This window comes from Delphinapterus leucas, chromosome 2 (genome assembly GCF_059928025.1).
Source record: "Delphinapterus leucas isolate spDelLeu-1000000601 "Yukka" chromosome 2, BTC_Dleu_Yukka2, whole genome shotgun sequence".
Taxonomy (NCBI): domain Eukaryota; kingdom Metazoa; phylum Chordata; class Mammalia; order Artiodactyla; family Monodontidae; genus Delphinapterus; species Delphinapterus leucas.
Genome location: NC_143130.1, coordinates 85,115,730 through 85,134,217, shown reverse-complemented (window position 1 = coordinate 85,134,217; position 18,488 = coordinate 85,115,730). Strand labels below are relative to the sequence as shown.

The 18,488-nt window shown below is 39.4% G+C and overlaps 1 protein-coding gene across 15 annotated transcripts in view; it reads right to left on the bottom strand.

The window, feature by feature from the left end:
• The window catches only part of LEO1 (LEO1 component of Paf1/RNA polymerase II complex), an 87,042-nt gene that overhangs the window by 48,448 nt on the left and 20,106 nt on the right, over nt 1-18,488 (bottom strand). For 14 of the 15 annotated variants that reach the window (XM_089907202.1, XM_089907205.1, XM_089907204.1 and 11 more), the window contains 2 exons: nt 13,509-14,786; nt 6,004-6,466 (listed from right to left, as the gene is read on the bottom strand). In XM_089907202.1, coding sequence (XP_089763328.1) covers nt 6,004-6,061 — 58 coding nt within the window. In that variant the 5' untranslated portion in view covers nt 6,062-6,466; nt 13,509-14,786. The remainder of the gene's footprint in view (nt 1-6,003; nt 6,467-13,508; nt 14,787-18,488) is intronic. The other variant, XM_089907206.1, reaches the window with a different exon arrangement.

Here is an 18,488-nt window from a genome sequence, read left to right as displayed (position 1 = left end):
TAAGTCTTAAGAAAAATTGTTGCAAAAGACAAAAAAGGACATCATAAAATGATAAAAGGGTCAATCCAACATGAAGATATAATTTAAAACATATATGCACCTGCATGTAAATCAATGAAGTTACAACACACCCTCACACCGTACACAAAAATAAACTCAAAATGGCTTAAAGACTTAAACATAAGACATGACACCATAAAACTCCTAGAAGAGAACACAGGCAAAAAATTCTGACATAAATCGTACCAATGTTTTCTTAGGTCAGTCTACCAAGGCAACAGAAATAAAAGCAAAAATAAACAAATGGGACTTAATCAAACTTACAAGCTTTTGCACATACAGACTGGGAGAAAATATTTGCAATTGATGTGACCAACAAGGGCTTAATTTCCAAAATATACCAATAGCTCATACAACTCAATAACAAAAAAACAAACAACCCAATCAAAAAATGGGCAGAAGATCTAAACAGACATTTCTCCAAAGATGACATACAGATGGCCAACAGGAACATGAAAAGATGCTCAACGTGGCTAATTATTAGAGAAATGCAAATCAAAACTACAATGAGGTACCACATCACACCAGTCAGAATGGCCATCATTAAAAAAGGCTACAGATGGGCTTCCCTGGTGGCGCAGTGGTTGACAGTCTGCCTGCCGATGCAGGGGACACGGGTTCGTGCCCTGGTCCGGGAAGATTCCACATGCCGCGGAGCAGCTGGGCCCGTGCGACACGGCCGCTGAACCTGCGCGTCCGGAGCCTGTGCTCTGCAATGGGAGAGGCCACAACAGTGAGAGGCTCGCGAACCGCAAAAAAAAAAAAAAAAAGTCTACAGATAACAAATGCTGGAGAGGGTGTGGAGAAAGGAAACCTTCCTACACTGTTGGTGTGAAAGTACACTGGTGCAGCCACTATGGAGAACAGTATGGAGGTTCCTCAAAAAACTAAAAACAGTGGCCATATGATCCAGCAATGCTACTCCTGGGCAAATATCCAGACAAAACTATAATTCAAAAAGATAGATGCACTCATATGTTCATAGCAGCACTGTTCACAATACCCAAGACATGGAAACAACCTAAATGTCCACAGATAGATGAATGGATAAAGAAGATGTGAGAGACATATATATGATATATATATAAATATCATATATATGTATACACACACATATATACACAATGGAATATAAAAAAAGAATGAAATAATGCCATTTGCAGCTACATGGATGGACCTAGAGATAATCCTACTAAGTGAAGTAAGTCAGAAAGAAAAAGACAAATACCATAGGATATCACTTATGTGTGGAATCTAAAATATGACACAAATGAACTTATCTATGAAACAAAAAGACTCACAGGCATAGAGAACAGACCTGTGGTTGCGAAGGGGGAGTGGGGGTGGGAGAGGGTTGGATTGAGAGTTTGGGACTAGCAGATGCAAACTATTATATACACTGAGTTGGCCACAAAGTTCATTCGGTTTTAAGTAAAAATAAAACACACATTTTTCATTTTCACCAAGAACTTTATTAAATGTATTCATTAACCAAACGAACTTTTTGGCCAACCCAACAGAATGAATAAACAACAAGGTCCTACTGCATAGCACAGGGAACTATATTCAGTATCCTGTAATAAATCATAATGGAAAAGAATATAAAAAAAATGTAATATATATGTATATGTATATATGTATAATATATAACTGAATCACTGTGCTGTACACCAGAAACTAACACAACATTGTAAATCAACAACACTTCAGTAAAAAAAAAAAAAATATATATATATATATGCACCAAAAGAAAAAAAACAAAACACCAACAGAATTGAAGGAAGAAATAGTTCAACAGTAACAACTGGAAACTTCAAATACCCCACTTTCAATAATGGTCAGAACAAAAAGAAGATCAGTAAGGAAGCGGAGGACTTGAACAATGCTATAAAACAACCAGACATAATAGACATCAGTAGAACTCTCCACTCAACAGTAGAATATACATTCTTCCCAACTGCACATGCAACATTCTCCAAGACAGACCATAATTTTAGGACACAAAACAAGTCTCAATAAATTTGAAAAGACAAAAATAATACAAAGTATGTTCTCTGACCACAACAGAATGAAACTGAAATCAATCACAGAAAAAAATCTGGAAAATTCACAAATATGTGGAAATTAAACAAGGCACTCAAACAATCAAGGGTGCAAAGAAGAAATCACAAGGGAAATTAGAAAATATTTTGACATGAATGAAAATGATAACAAAGCCTACCAATACTTAAGGGATGCAGGGAAAGCAGTGCTAAAAAGGAAATTTGTAGGGCTTCCCTGGTGGCACAGTGGTTAAGAATCCGCCTGCCAATGCAGGGGACACGGGTTCGATCCCTGGTCCGGGAAGATCCCACATGCTGCAGAGCAACTAAGCCCATGTGCCACAACTACTGAGGCTGTGCCCTAGAGCCCGCAAGCCACAACTACTGAAGCCTGTGCACCTAGAGCCCATGCTCCGCAACAAGAGAAGCCACCGCAATGAGAAGCCCGTGCACCGCAACGAAGAGTAGCCCCTGCCCGCCGCAACTAAAGAAAGCCCACGCACAGCAACGAAGACCCAATGCAGCCATAAACAAATTAATTAATTAATTAATTATTTAAAAAAAAGGAAACTTGTAGCTGTAAACACATACATTAAAAAACAAAACAGGGCTTCCCTGGTGGCGCAGTGGTTGAGAGTCCGCCTGCCGATGCAGGGGGCGCGGGTTCGTGTCCCGGTCCGGGAGGGTCCCGCATGCCGCGGAGCAGCTGGGCCCGTGGGCTATGGCCGCTGGGCCTGCGCGTCCAGAGCCTGTGCTCCGCGGCGGGGGAGGCCACAACAGTGAGAGGCCCGCATACCACACACACACAAAAAAAAACAAAAAACTCAAACTGATAATCTAACCTTTCACTTTAAGGAACTAGAAAAAGAAAACTATACTGAAAGCAAGCAGAAGGAAAAAAAATAATAAAGATTAGAGCAGAGATAAATAAAATAAAGAACAGAAAAAATAATAGAATCAATGAAACCAAAAGCTCATTCTTTAAAAACTTAGGATTGACACACCTTTACCTAAGCTAACCAAGGGAAAAAAAGAACCCTCAAATTACTAAAATCAGGAATGGAAGTGGGGATTTTACTACTAATTTTTCAGAAAATAAGACTAAAAGAGAACACTATAAACAACTGTATACCAACAATTAGATAATTTAGATGAAATGGATTAATTCCTAGAAATACACAATCTACCAAAACTTACTCAAGATGAAACAAAATCTGAATAGACCTATAACAGAGTTTGAATCAGTAATCAAAAAGTTTCCAACAAAGAAAAGCCAGGACAAGATGGCTTCACTGGTGAATCCTATCAAACATTTAGAGAAGAATTAATCCCTATCCTTCTCAAACTCTTCCAAAAACTTGAGTAAAGGGAACACTTTCTAATACATTCTAAGCCAGCATTACCCCAATACCAAAGCCAGACGAAAAATCACAAAAAAGGAAAACCACAGACCAATATCCCTCATAAATATGTATGCAAAAATAGTATCAAAATACTAGCAAACCAAATCCAACAACATATTAAAAGGATATACACCATGACCAAGTGGAATTTACCCTAGGAATACAAGACTGATTCAACATCTAAAAATCAAAATGAAACACAATATTAATAAAGGAAAAAATTTTGATCATCGTAATTGATGCAGAAGAGACATTTGACAAAATTCAACACCCTTTCATGATAAAACTACTCAACAAACTAGGAATCGAAGGTAATTATCTCAACGTAATAAAGGGCATCTACAAAAAACCCACAGCTAACATCATATGTAGTGGTAAAGAAATGGATGCTGTTTCCCAAAGATTAGAAAAAAGACAAAGATGTCCACTCTCACCCTTCTATTCAACATTATACAGAAAGTTCTAGCTGGGGTAATTAATCAAGAAAAAGAAATAAAAGGCATCCAAAATGTAAAGGAAGAAGTAAAACCATCTCTACTCACAGATGACATGATCTTATATGTAGAAAATCCTAAAGAATACACACACACCCCAAACAACTATTAGAGCTAATATATTACACATGGTTGTTGCAGGATACAAAATTAGCAAACAAAAATCAGCTGTATTTCTATACATTAGCAATGAACAATCCAAAAATGAAATTAAGAAAATAATTCCACTTGCAACAGTATCCAAAATGAAATATTTAGGAATAAATTTAACCTAGGAAGTGCAGGACTTATACAATCAAAACTACAAAACATTGTTGAAAGAAATTAAAGAAGACCTGGCACATTTATACATGAAAGAAACACACTGGGCCTAGGTAGGAATTCTACCCACTGTTATACCAAGAAATCTGTTAAGTGTAGTTATTTTCTACGTCTGTCTTAGCCCAGGGAAATAATTAAATATGATGATATAACAGGAGTTACCTTGCCACATCCATCCTAAGTTCAGGACCAACAGCAACCTTCAAGGACAGATTTGGAAATAAATCCTAGAGAGTTCTATAATTTAATGGTAAGAGAGAAGAATGCAGCAGTAGACTTACAAGAAGGTAAAACATGAAGCCCAGAGAAGCAACCATCTCCATACATCACTTCCCCATACCCTGAGTTTGCAACGGGAAAGCACTGCAGGGTACCTGTACTATTGCTTCTACCCATCCAATTATTTATCAAGTACGCATTAAGCACTGACGTAAGCTGAGGGCGGGCGGGGGGAGGACAATCTTTTCATCATTATATCCCCTACCTCTAGCAAAGTAGCTGAAACATGACAGGGGATCTATAAATGCTGAATGAACAACTTCATGGAAGTGAGTCACGGGAGGGTTCACATGGTTCTGTGCCTTGAAGGGTGAACGGGATACGGACAAGTACAGATGAAGGGGAAAGGAAAACAACAGCAAAGTGAGTGGAACAAGAATATACTGGGCTTTATACTTCCAGACATCCTGACTAGAAAGAACATTCTGGATGTCCAACCTGGTAGAGCCCTCACACTAGACTTCCACCTGGTGCTCCCTTAACTATACTCTAAAAAGTATTAATAAACTGAAGCTGGCGAAAGAAAAAAACAACCACGATAATGCACTATGCTAAGGAAAAAAGTAGGTACTACATTACTTTGAGCCTGGGGACTCGCAAGAATTCTGAACTTGGTCTTGGGCCCCTTCTAACTTCAAATATCTCCTATTCATATTTCAAACTCAAATACCCACTCTTTGTGCCAGAAAGACTTCCTTGCACCATAAACATACACTCACTAATTCATTTCTGCATCAAATCCTTCATCCCTTCTCTCCAAACACAGACCTCCTATGCTCCCCAATCTAATACCACCGACTCAAGAAATTCTAGACTTCCTGCACAGGCTCTCGGAGGACACATTATCTTCTGCGTGTAACGCCTACATGCAGCCCTACCTCGGTATCCGTCCCAATCTCCTCACCCAGACATCTCAAACTCCCCAACACGCAACGCTCTGGTTTCATTCAAGAGGGCATACTGAGCCCCTATGCAAATTCGCCCAGCCCATCCCCAGGTTCCCGAACACCTAATTTCCATTCATTCACAAGAGCCCTTACTCTGCGCTGGCCTGTGCAAGGCAGGACAGAGCAGGACTCCAAGGTTCCTCCTCCGGCTGCGCTGGCTCGCCCGGCCTCCACCCCTGCCCCGCGCCCCCTCCGCTCCACACGCTCCCAGGCACGGCTTGCTCCATGGACACCAAAAACCTCGAGGTACACACTCTGCGTCTGTCACTTCATTCCCGCCCTCCGCGGGGAGGCTGGCACCGCCGGGAGTGCAGGGGGAGCTGCGGCAGGAGTGCAGGAAGAGCCATCACTCGCCCGCGGCGCCGGAGCGCTCGCAGACCCGGAACGGGACCGCTGTTGAGCTCCCGCCGCAGAAGCCCCGCCACTCTCGCCTCCACCCAAGCCCAGATGACCCCACCTTTACGCTCAGCATCGCTGTCGGCGTCGCTCCCGAAAAGATCCTCCATGTCCGCCATTGCCGCGCACGTCAGCTGTCTTCACCGGGGGCGGCTCCGCCGCTGTCTTTACGGCACGGAACCAACGAAACGCGACAGTGTCGCAAAGATTCGCTAAAAGTCTTTTAGCTTTTCAGCTACATAGTATAGCGTGCGCAGTGAAGCTGCACTTGTCGGCTCTCTTACGTCAGCAACCCTGCCTTTTCGTCAATATCTTCTTATTCGTGAGGATTCGCATCGGGGTACACCCGGTCTGGGCATCAGTGGAGCGGGCCGCAGTTGGGGGCTCCCCAGAGGGCCTGGGACCGTGTTAAACCTGCCAGGAGTCAGGCCTGAAGTCCTTTGTTTCGTATTGATCAGCGGTTCTCAAATTGTTGCAAACTCCAAAGTGCTTTTGTTTCTGTGGGTTGTATCTATTGCTATTTACTGTAATAGTAATTAAGGCAGAAAATTTTTAAACTCGTTTAAAAATAGTAAACAGGTTAACATAAATAGCATTTAAAAATTTTAACCGTCTGTATTTTTTCTAAAACAAAACGAAAAAAAATTGAGTGGAATTGTTTTAGTTTTGAAAATATCTTTAGTGTCTGTCTCAAATGAAAACAGATGAATTCTCATACCTGCTTCTATATTCAATCTTTTGAGAAAGGTTTTGGTTGAAGCTTATGAAGAAAATCAGACCTAACACACGTATGTATGTGATTGGGAAAGGGAGGGCCTCTCGTACACCCAAAAGGGTCTTATTCGGTCCACTCTTTAACAACTGCAGCTTTAGAGCAGTGTATTTCAAACATCAAAATTGTCCCATCCTAACCCCGTATGCACTTTTATGGATAAAATTGAAATAAATAATTCACAAAACAATACTGATTACTAAGATGCAGTCTGAGATTTCCTCTTCTTTTATTCTATTTCAGCTTGTTTTTAATGCTGACAGGTGGTGCATCCACTAAATTGATTTTGTGATTTACGAATGGGTTGCAGCTTGCAGCTAGAGAAACACTATTCAGCGGGTTCCATTGGCTTGTTTATTTTTTCGGGAAAAAGTTTAATTTTGCTAGGAAATGTGTCTATACTTGTACCTTGTAAAATCTGACAGTAATAGAATTTTCATAATAGGTCAGTGCTAGATAAACCCTCTTGCTTTACAGAAGCTCAAAGAAATGAAGTGACTTGCACATGTTAAACAACTAGATCGTTTTTAGGAAGCTTAAATTTTTAGTTGTCAAAAATGTACATCCTGGGGTACAGTGGTTACAGTGGGGTACAAAAATGTACACCCTGGTGGTACAGTGGTTAAGAATCCGCCTGCCAAAACATGGGACACGGGTTCGAGCCCTGGTCTGGGAAGATCCCACATGCCTCGGAGCAACTAAGCCCGTGCACCACAACTACTGAGCCTGCACTCTAGAGCCTGTGAGCCACAACTGCTGAGCCGACATGCCACAACTACTGAAGCCTGTGCACCTAGAGTCTGTGCTCCACAACAAGAGATGCCACTGCAGTGAGAAGCCCGCACGCCGCAACAAAGAGTAGCCCCCGCTCACCTCAACTAGAGAAAGCTCATGCAGCAACAAAGACCCAACGCAGCCAAAAATAAATAAAATAAAATTTTTTTTAAAAATGTACATCCTGTGTTAAGATCTTACCTGATTAGCCCAACATGAGGGTTGGTTGGTTGGTTGGTTGGTTTTCAATATGAGGGTTTTGATCTTGGACAAGCAACAGTATATTTTTAGTTTGGAGGTTATGAGATATATTTTTGTTGCAAATAGGAGTGACTGACAGGGTTCAAATGGATAAGAAGTGGGACTGAGTATGTTATCCTAGAGCTATTGTGTATAAAGTGGATGATGTAAGAGTAGGTAGATGGGATCATGTTAAAACTTTCTGGAATACTGGAAAAACAAGTATTCTATTTGATTCTGATTCAGTTTCATTTCCATTTGGAATACTATCCTTGAAAAGTGCATTGAGGACTTCCCTGGTGGCACAGTGGTTAAGAATCCGCCTGCCAACGCAGGGGACACAGGTTCGATCCCTGGTCCAGGAAGATCCCACGTGCACGGAGCAACTAAGCCCGTGCACCACAACTACTAACCCTGTGCTCTAGAGCCCGCGAGCCACAACTACTGAGCCCACACGCCTAGAGCCTGTGCTCTGCAACAAGAGAAGCCACCGCAATGAGAAGCCCGTGCACTGCAACGAAGAGTAGCCCCCACTCACCGCAACTAGAGAAAGCCTGCGCGTAGCAACAAAGACCCAACACAGCCAAAAAAAAAAAAAAAAAAAGTGCATTGATTAAATCTTAACAAATTGAATTACAGTGAGGCCTGCTGAATCACCCTAACCATATTCTTGACTAGCAGAATTAATGTGTTTATCCCATATGAATAGTGCAAAACAAATAACTTCTGGTTCTTTGTTTTTGTTTTTGCTATACTTTGTGCTGACCACTGCTCTTCAAGTTGTCTTTCTTCAGAAAGGATATAATACATTCAATTAGATTTCAACTAAATCAATCACAATCATTTTCTGGTACTGCTTGCTTGAGGTTACACCCAGATGACTATCATTGATGTTTAGAATGTTAAAATCACCTTTTCATTTACTACCAGAGATGGAGAAGTTTATCCTATTGGGTTTGTGTTTTTACTAATTTAACTTTGGGTATTAAGATAATTTCTTGCTTTGCTCTCAGGGATGGAGAATTTCATCTGTTAGGTGTGTAGCTGGATAAAACATCTCCAGGGTAGCTTTATCATTTTTCCCAGTTTTTGAGAGTTTGTCTTTTTCCCATGTTCTGCCTTCATAAGATCCTCAAAATAGTGATCAATACCCCCAGTCAAAAAACAAAGATTCAGCTAGGTTGATTAACACAATAGAGTATAACACGACACAATTAGTGTACAAACACTTTTATAAGGTAACTAAATATCTTTAAAATGTCTGAAATCTATGCTTACACCAAGTTTTAAAACAGAAATATGTGTTTTAAAAATTTGTATAACATCTTGGGGGCTTCCCTGGTGGCACAGTGGTTGAGAGTCCGCCTGCTGATGCAGGGGACACGGGTTCGTGCCCCGGTCCGGGAAGATCCCACATGCCATGGAGCGTCTGGGCCCGTGAGCCATGGCCACTGAGCCTGTGCGTCTGGAGCCTGTGCTCCGCAACGGGAGAGGCCACAACACTGAGGGGCCCGCGTACCGCAAAACAAAACAAAAAAATTGTATAACATAAAGACTTAGAGGAAAAACAACAGCTTGATTAAACAATACATTAACTGCAAATTCACTCCATTTATGGTAAACTGCTACTCCATGGGAGGATCATGTGGCTTATTTCTGAGTACTTTGTGGAAGGAGCTAGCTTTTAGAAGGGGCAGATTGATCTGAACTAAAGAGAAGGAGAAGTCCCGAGGTCTTTCTCTACAGCAGTAAGTGAACAACGGGGCAGCTCATTTCTTGGAAGATGCAGAGCATTCAATTATCTGCCTTAACTGAGTCCCTGCAATGGGTGCTATAGGGATATAAAAATAATAGCAGACATGATTTTTTTCATATATACAGAAGAGCCTGGGGGAAATGAAACAAATCTCTAAAACATCTGAAGAATTAAAGTTTTAGAAATAAATTATAAACTATATTCACGTGCTGAAGAATGGGAAACAGAAAATGATTAATATCCCTGGAAGTTAGTCAGGAAAGGTTTCTTAGTACTATGGTCTGAATGTTTGTGTCCCCCAAAGTTCATGTTGAAATCCTAATGCTCAAGTGATGGTATTAGGAGGTGGGACCTTTAGGAGGTGATTAGGTAATTTAAAAAGTATTAGTAGTCTTGTTTTTAAAAGACCCCACAGAACTCTTCAGCCCTTTCTACCATGTGAGGACACAGTGAGAAGTCTCTGGCTATAAACCAGGAAGAGGGCTCTCACCAGAATGCAATCATGTTGGCTATTTGATCTTGGACCTCTCAGCCTCCAGAACTGTGAGAAATAAACTTCTGTTATTTATAAGCTACCCAGTCTTGGTATTTTGTTATTAATAGTGAGAACAGACTAAGACAGACAGAATGATTCAAGCTAGAATAATGAAGTAATGGGAGGAAACCCAGTTATCGGGACATAAAATTGAGCGGAACTTAAAATTCAACCAAGGAAGACTTCAGTTAGTTTATCAAATCTATTCCTTGATTCACATGAAGTTCCAGAACACTGGGGATAAAGAGATTTTTCTAAACACTTGTAGAGAGAAAAATCAGCTAACATATAGAGGATCTGGAATTTAATGACATTCCACAATTCTGAAAGTTATAAAACAATGGAGAATTGCTTATGAAGTCCTGAAGGAAAATAATCCATTCTAGAATCTTATTCTCCCCAAGCTATCATTTAGTACTAGGGAAGAACAATGAGATTCAGTGGAAGCCAGCCTGTATGTAAGCAGTCCAATAGTCCTGAGGCTGCCATGCTGTAAAGAAGCCCAACTAGCCCATGCAAACTACGTAGAGATGTATGACCAGCCCTCAGCTTCTGTAGACCTCCTGCAGTTCCAGCTCCAGTCTGCAGGCCACCAGTGCCCAGCTGAGCCTTTCCTGCATTCCTATCTCACAGAAACCAGGAGATAATAAATAAGTGTTGTGGAAGAGTGCCACTAAGTTTTGAGGTTGTTTGTTACACAGCAATAGCAATTGGAAGAGTTACTCAAAAATTGTACAATTGATGAATGTGGTCCACCAAAAAAGAAGGACTAAACCAAGGAATAGAAAAGGTTTAGAGGCAGGAAACCCAAGATTGGCCACAGGCAAAAGGATACCAAGATGATAGTTAGGCCTGCAGGCCTAGAGGGATGCTGGTCCAGATTGCAACAAGAGGACAGAAGTCTCCGTGAGAGAACAGACTGAGATGGAAACAAAACTAATAGAATACCTGATACATTCACTCATCCGATGAGGATTTAAGTGCCTTCTCTGTGCCAGAAGCTATTCTAGGCACTGGAGATACAACAGAGAACAAAATAGACCAAGTGTCTTTTCTCAGAAGCTTGCATTTTGGTGGAAGATGAGACAAGAAAAGACAGAAATACACATCTCACAATACAATTTCAGCTGTTTTTCAAAATGATAGCACAGCCTTTTGCCAATCTTTTTCTTCTCAGTATCATTCATCTAACTCACTTTTATAAGATTCAAATGTCAACTCCAAAGCACTAGTGAATAACTGTTCCCTATGCAAACGAGAGTTTGGACAGGCAAATATGAGCTTGGAAAATGTCCCAGTATACTTCCTATGAAAATTGGCACTTGTGTTGAGAAAAATGAACAAGAAAGATAATGAGTCACTAACTATTTCTTAGGACTGAAGCTAAGGCTGTCCTTTTGAAACCTTTTCTCTTGAATCTAGGGTTAGGTTTAGGCACTGGCTTCCTTGAATAGGTAGGATTTAGGTTCCTCCCGGAAGTTTAAGGGTTACCAGGAAGCCGTGTCCTTAAAAGACCTAAGCCGCAGACCAGATGAGATCGGTGCACTCGGCACTAGAAAAGCCGGAACATCAGCTACTGGGGGAAGGAATTAGAAGGAACAAAGAAAGGAGGACACAAGTGGGGGAGGGGGCGTTGTGGGTGTGGATGTTAGTACAGGACGCTTAATAAGTAAAGTGATCTGCAGCAAGGATACCAAAGAAACTGAAAATGAGAAGGATGAGAAAGGAGAGAAAAGAAGGAAAAATATATTAATGAGACAAAGGGAAAGGAGGAATCATCTACAAGAGAAAAGCATGAAAAAAAGTTTTTTAAAAAAAGAACATAATAAAATAGTACTAAAGGCAGGGGGGAATATTGAAACAAAAATGAGAAAACACTGCAACAATATAACCAAAGAAACAGAGAAAAAAGGAGATTTACAGGCTCCCGTGCCAACCAGTATTTTTACAAATCAGAAGGAATCACTAAAACAGATTCGGCAAACACAAAACACAAAAGATAACTGAACATTTCACTTTACAGTAAAACTGCTCATTACATCTCTTCACTAGATTTCCTTACTCAACTGGTTGTTTTAGCACCATGTGAAAACACAACATAAATGCAGGGACATCATCTCACCATAGGGTGGGAACCCTACATGCAGGCAGTTTCTGGCCCTCAGTTTATTTCATCTAATCCAGAGAAGGATTACCAAAAGGAGGTGCACTGTATTTCATGCTTGCAATTGCAAAAGAGCATTATGGTGTTAAACCCCTTAACAGTAATATGGCAAAAGGCCACAAGGTGGTGATGGTATACCCTGAAGAGACCTCCTTCTGCAAAATGAGACACACACCCACATATACCCTCACCAATTTTTCCTTAACAAAAAATTGACTTGGGGTGTGAAGGAGAGATTTGAAAAACACTAACTTTAGATAGTAATCAAAACACTTCTTATAAAAATATTTAGAAATATCCATTTGTTTTCTCTTTTTTCCCAATTAAAAAAAAAAGCAGTACTTTTAAGACTGGCAAACATTAAGGAAATATTTTTCAGCTATAAGCACTCTGATTTTTATGTATCTACTGATAAAGTGATACATTTAAATAAAGTAACTGTTACCTTCTGGGGAAATTTAGATTTTTTTCTTGGGTTTCATATATGAAATTTCCCTAAAGAGTCCAGTGAAGATTTCATTTCTTTGACTGCAATTTATTTCGTTACTCATTAAGGAAATGACAGGTAGGGTTAATCCCATACCTTAAATGGGTGCGACTATGTAAGGTTAATAATGATTCATATAGGGGCTTCCTGGTGGCGCAGTGGTTGGTAATCTGCCTGCCAGTGCAGGGGACACGGGTTTGAGCCCTGGTCTGGGAAGATCCCACATGCCGCAGAGCAGCTAAGCCCATGCGCCACAACTACTGAGCCTGCACTCTAGAGATCCCGAGCCACAACTACTGAGCCCGCGTGCCACAACTACTGAAGCCCGCGTGCCTAGAGCCTGTGCTCCACAACAAGAGAAGCCACCATGATGAGAAGCCCGCGCACCGCAATAAAGAGTAGCACCTGCCGCAGCTAGAGAAAGCCCACACGCAGCAACGAAGACCCAAAGCAGCCAAAAACAAATTAATTAATTAATTTTAAAAAGTGATTCATATATATGTATGGATACATTTAACTTTCCAACGTGCAAACACACATGTATATGTTATACTTTTTATCTGCTACTTAACCTGCTACTTAACACAGAAACAAAATTTGGATGGGGGAATAGGGTAGAATCCTGGGCCTAAAATCCCAAAGAAGTAATTAAATGGAAAATAGCCTAAAGGTTATTTAAGAGCCATAAGATTTTATTTCCAAAAACAATATTAGTCATTAGAAAAAAATTTTTTTCTACTTAGCATCAAGTAAATTCTTAAAAAAAAAAAAAACTTAAGTACTAAATACTGACCTGAAGCTAATAATATGTACAAAAGTGTCAAAAAAATATTCTTACCTTTGACTCTGTAGTTCTTCCATATCAAAGAATTTATCTTAGGAAAATAAGAGATTCACCTGAAGATTTTCAAGGGTGTTTGTTATAACATTGTTTATAGAAATGAGAAATACTGTAAACACCATAGTAAGAAATTGATCAAATAAATTATCAGACATTTATAAACTGAAATACTATGCAATCATTTAAATTATGTTTTTCAGGGCATTGTCATACACCAGGGAAGGGAGTATAAAAATAAGAAACCGTTTAAAGGGACTTTGGTATCATCTATCTAAATTGTGGAATACTCTTTGATTCAACATCTCCTGACTAGAAATTTATCCCAAGAAAATAATTTGACAAATATGCAGATATATATGGACAAAATATTCACTGAAACTTTGTTTATAACAGCCAGAAATTGGAACCAATCAAAACACCCAACAATGGAGAATTGTTCAAATAAATTATAATGCAGTCACAGAGTGAAGTGCTAAGTAGCAAGGATTAGGTAGATGAATGTGTTTTGAAGTAGAGGGGCATAATATATTGTTGGATTGCCAAAGCCAATGGGAAAATTGGATGTTTTCTACAGTATGGAGGTGCCTCAAAAAAAATTAAAATAAAACTACCATATGATCCAGCAATTCCACTTCTGGGTGTGTATCTGAAGGAAGTGAAATCACTATCTCAAAGAGATATCTGTACCCCCATATTCATTGCATTGTATTTACAATAGCCAAGACATGGAAACAACCTAAGTGTTCATCAATGGATGAATGGATAAAGAAAACGTGGAAAAATGCACAATGGAATATTACTTAGCTATAAAAAATAAGCAAATCCTGCTATAGACAATATGGATGAAACTTGAGGGCATTATGCAAGTGAGATAAGGCAGACAGAGAAAGATAAATGCTGTGTGATCTTCCTTATATGTGGAATCTAAAAAAAACCTGAACTCATAGAGAGTAGATTGATGGCTGCCAGGGTTGGGGGTGAGGGGACACAGCAAGGAGAGAGTGGGTGAGAATGGTCAAAAGTACAAAATTCCACTTGTTAAGTCCTGAGTATGTAATGTACCCCCCATGGTGACCACAGTTAACAATACCATATTGTGGGCTTCCCTGGTGGCGCAGTGGTTGAGATGCAGGGACACGGGTTTGTGCCCTGGTCCGGGAAGATCCCACATGCCGCAGAGCGGCTGGGCCCATGAGCCATGGCCGCTGAGCCTGTGCATCCGGAGCCTGTGCTCCGAAACAGGAGAGGCCACAACAGGGAGAGGTCTGCATACCGCTAAAAAAAAAAAACAACCACCAATACCATATTGTATATTTCAAAACTGCAAAGATTGCAAATCTTAAGTGTGCTTACCATACACACACACACACACACACACAAATTGTAACTATTTGAGGTGATGGATGTGTTAACTAATATTACTGTGGTAGTCATTTTGCAATATACACATGTACCAAATTACTGCTTTATACAGTTTAAACTCACACGTTATATATTAATTATATATCAATAAAGCTGGGGGAAAAAAGAAAATTGGATGTTTTCTATGTTTATGTAAATAAATATTTAAATATACAGACAATGTCTAGGAGGATATAGCATAGTGATGTTCTGGTAAAAGTTTAACAACCAGTTTTCCAGGGGGGAAAAATAATCGTTGATAGGTGGTGTTTGCCGATCTCCACAGTGTAAGTACTCCTGCCATGGCTGATTTCAAGCTCTTGATGTATGCACACAATTAGCTTAATGAGCCAGTGTGAGCAGACTCCAGCACATCTCTATACCCCTCGGAGGTGAGATTATGAGAAGACTTTCATGTTCTACCTTACTTGCTTCTGTGTTTGTTTGCATTTTTTACAACAAAATTGCACCACTGTTGTAATCCACACAAAAATGAATAAAAATGCCAATTTGACAAAACAAAGATTTTTAAAAGAATATTTAAAGACATGGGAGGATGCTTATTACACAGCCAAGTAAAAATTGTATGTTTCAGAGAAGTATCCTGTATTATCTCAATTTCATTTATGTGCATTCCTTTGCACAGGAAAATGTCTGAAAGAAAATACGCCAAAATGTACATGGTGGTTATGGCTGAGTGATGGGGTTCTGGGTGATTTTATTCTTTGTTTTACTTTTCAATATTTTCCATGTTTTCTACAAATGCTTTTATAATTATATAATGCTTTCATAATCACAAAAGACATCATTATATATAAAATACATAACCCTGCTGTCACTGCTTAGAAAGCAATTTCTTCCCTTTGGGATTGCTATTACTACAATCAGAGCATGTGACTAACTTAAAATGTGGATAAATGGAATCTTTCATCTTTTTCCCTCTCTCAAAGCTAAAAGGAGTAGTTAGTTTTTATTTATGTGGCCCAAGATCTGGAAATATATATATATATATCTCCTAACTCTTAATAGAAAAATTTCCCAATCTCTTACTTTGTCAGTTACTGCCATAGCCATTACCCTCATTTTTTTTGCCCACATTATTGTAACAGCCATTAGCTTCTCTCTCTCTCTCTCTCTCTCTCTGTTTCCATTTCTCCCCTAAGTCCAGTCCATACTGTAATTAGAACAGAGTAGGGAGATCTACATACATGTTGCCGTAAGATTAATCATCTTACAATATGATTTTCCTTTTCATTTTGCTCAAAAGTCTTTAATGGCAGGTGGCAAAAGAATATTCACAGCATATCCCATTTCTGTAATAATTATATAAGCAAGATTACCATATGTACAGAAAAAATCTGGAAGAATATATGTCAAGTTGATAGCAAAGCTTTTCTCCAGGAGTAGTGGAATTATAGGGATATATTTACATTCTAATTTTTATATCACTGAAATGCCTAGATTAAGAAAAGCCTAGATTACTTTCATACTGCAAAAAGAAATAACAGTGGGGATGCAATTCTTGATGAATTATCACTGCCCAGAGGATGAAATCTAAACTCCTCTCCTTTTGTCCAAATGCCGGCCTTCAAGATCCACCTATTCAATAAAACCCACCCAATTTACTCCATACCCCTCACAGGTTACTCACTTTTCTGAATTTCTACAGCACTTCCTGTCTTTGGTATTTATCTTTGTACTTTAGCGCACATTGGGTCATAACATTATGTAAACTGCTTCTTAATTAATTTACAGATATTTGAGGGTGGAGTTTATGTTTATTCTTTATGTCCCCCCAAAGTCTCTAAACAATGTTAGAGGCACAGTGGATGGTCCCTAAATGTTTATTAAATTGTTTTGAAACCCAACATCTAAGTAATTGAAAAGGGTATGAAAAGTTGTTTTCTTAGGGACACCCACAGGAAAAAATCTGTCAGGAAGAAAAGAAAGAACAAAATGGGATATATACATACATATAGGCTAAATAAGGGGAGCAGTAAAAAGAAAATATAGAAACATTTGAGATATAGGATACTGTATTAGTTTCCTGTAACTGCTGTAACAAATTACCACACAGCCTGATGGCTTAAAACAACAGAAATTTATCCTTTCACATTCCTGGAGGCCAGAAGTTCATCAGTTTCACTGGGTTGAATAAAGATGCCAGCAGGGCTGTGCTCCCTCCAGAGACAGTAGGACAACATGTTTCTTGCCTCTTACAGCTTCTAGTGGCTGCTGGCACCTCTTGGCTTGTGGCCACATCACTCCAGTCTCTGCCTCCATAGTCATATTGCCTTCTCTCCTATGTGTCACATGTCCTGTTATCCTATTCTAAGGATGCATGGAATCGCATTTAGGTCCCGCTCAGATAATCCATAATAATCTCCCCATTTTAAAATCCTCAGTCATACCTGCAAAGTCTTGGAAGTTTTTGGTTGTTTGTTTGTTTGCCATACAAGGTAATATCCACAGAGTCCGGGGATTAGGACATGGACATTTTTGGGGAGCCATAACTCAGCCTACCACAGATACCTGTCAGAAGGAGTTCTCTTTCTAAGCAGGAAAGCTCTTCATGGTCCCCAACCCTTCTTTCTCTACTCAGTTCTTCCAATTTCAAGGCATGACATAGAGAGAGAATCTTAAAATTCATTAAACTTCCAACTCTAAAAACTTGGTGCAATAGCTATCAGGCCACTAGGGATAAACAGAGGTCTAAAAGCAGTAAGAACTTGCAGGAGAAGAACACTAAAAGTCTGTATTTTTGGCTTCTGAACACAACAAGCTTAGAAGTGACGGCCCAGTGAAGTCAAGCACTCTAAGACTAATTTGGTGAAATCATTCATTGCACATCTACAGTATGCTATCATCACCTACAAAAGAAGGATACAAAAGACTTGGAAGACAACTCCAAGTCAAAGAGTTTACAACCTAATGATTGGCCTTGCAATAAACAGTTAAATGGAGAAAAAAATATAACAAAGCAGCCTAGATTTTTGATACTGCCCTACTTCAGAACAGATTATGAGAATCCAGGCTAAGACAAACACAAAAGAAGCAGGTCGGTCTCCTACTGTAATTACATAATTCCTGTGGGGAGTGAGGAATTGGGGCCATCTCTCTGCAGGTGAAAATATGATTTTATTCACTATGCAAAGTAATGCATATGTTCTAGGACAATGTCAATATTTAATAATTTCAACAGTCAAAATGGTGTACCATTTGGGCAGGATAAAAATATAGGATTGCATAGGCAAATATGAATTTGCTTTGAGATTAGATTGTACCTCTTGGTATACTAATACAACCTATTGCATCATATTGGAAAAAAGATAAACACATTAACTTTCTTGTCCTTTGGATGGTAAAACGAAACATCATTCTCTTCTATGAGGGAAAAAATTTAGGTCTCATGCCAGAAAAAACCACTAGGGAGTTTGTTTTGAAGAGTGTACTATGTAAAAAGAAAAATTAATATAAAGTATAGAAACCTTGATTATGTTTCAATTCAACAAACATGTGTAGTCTCTACTATGTGCAAGGCCTCCAGGGAGAAAATAAATGAAAAAGAATGGTACC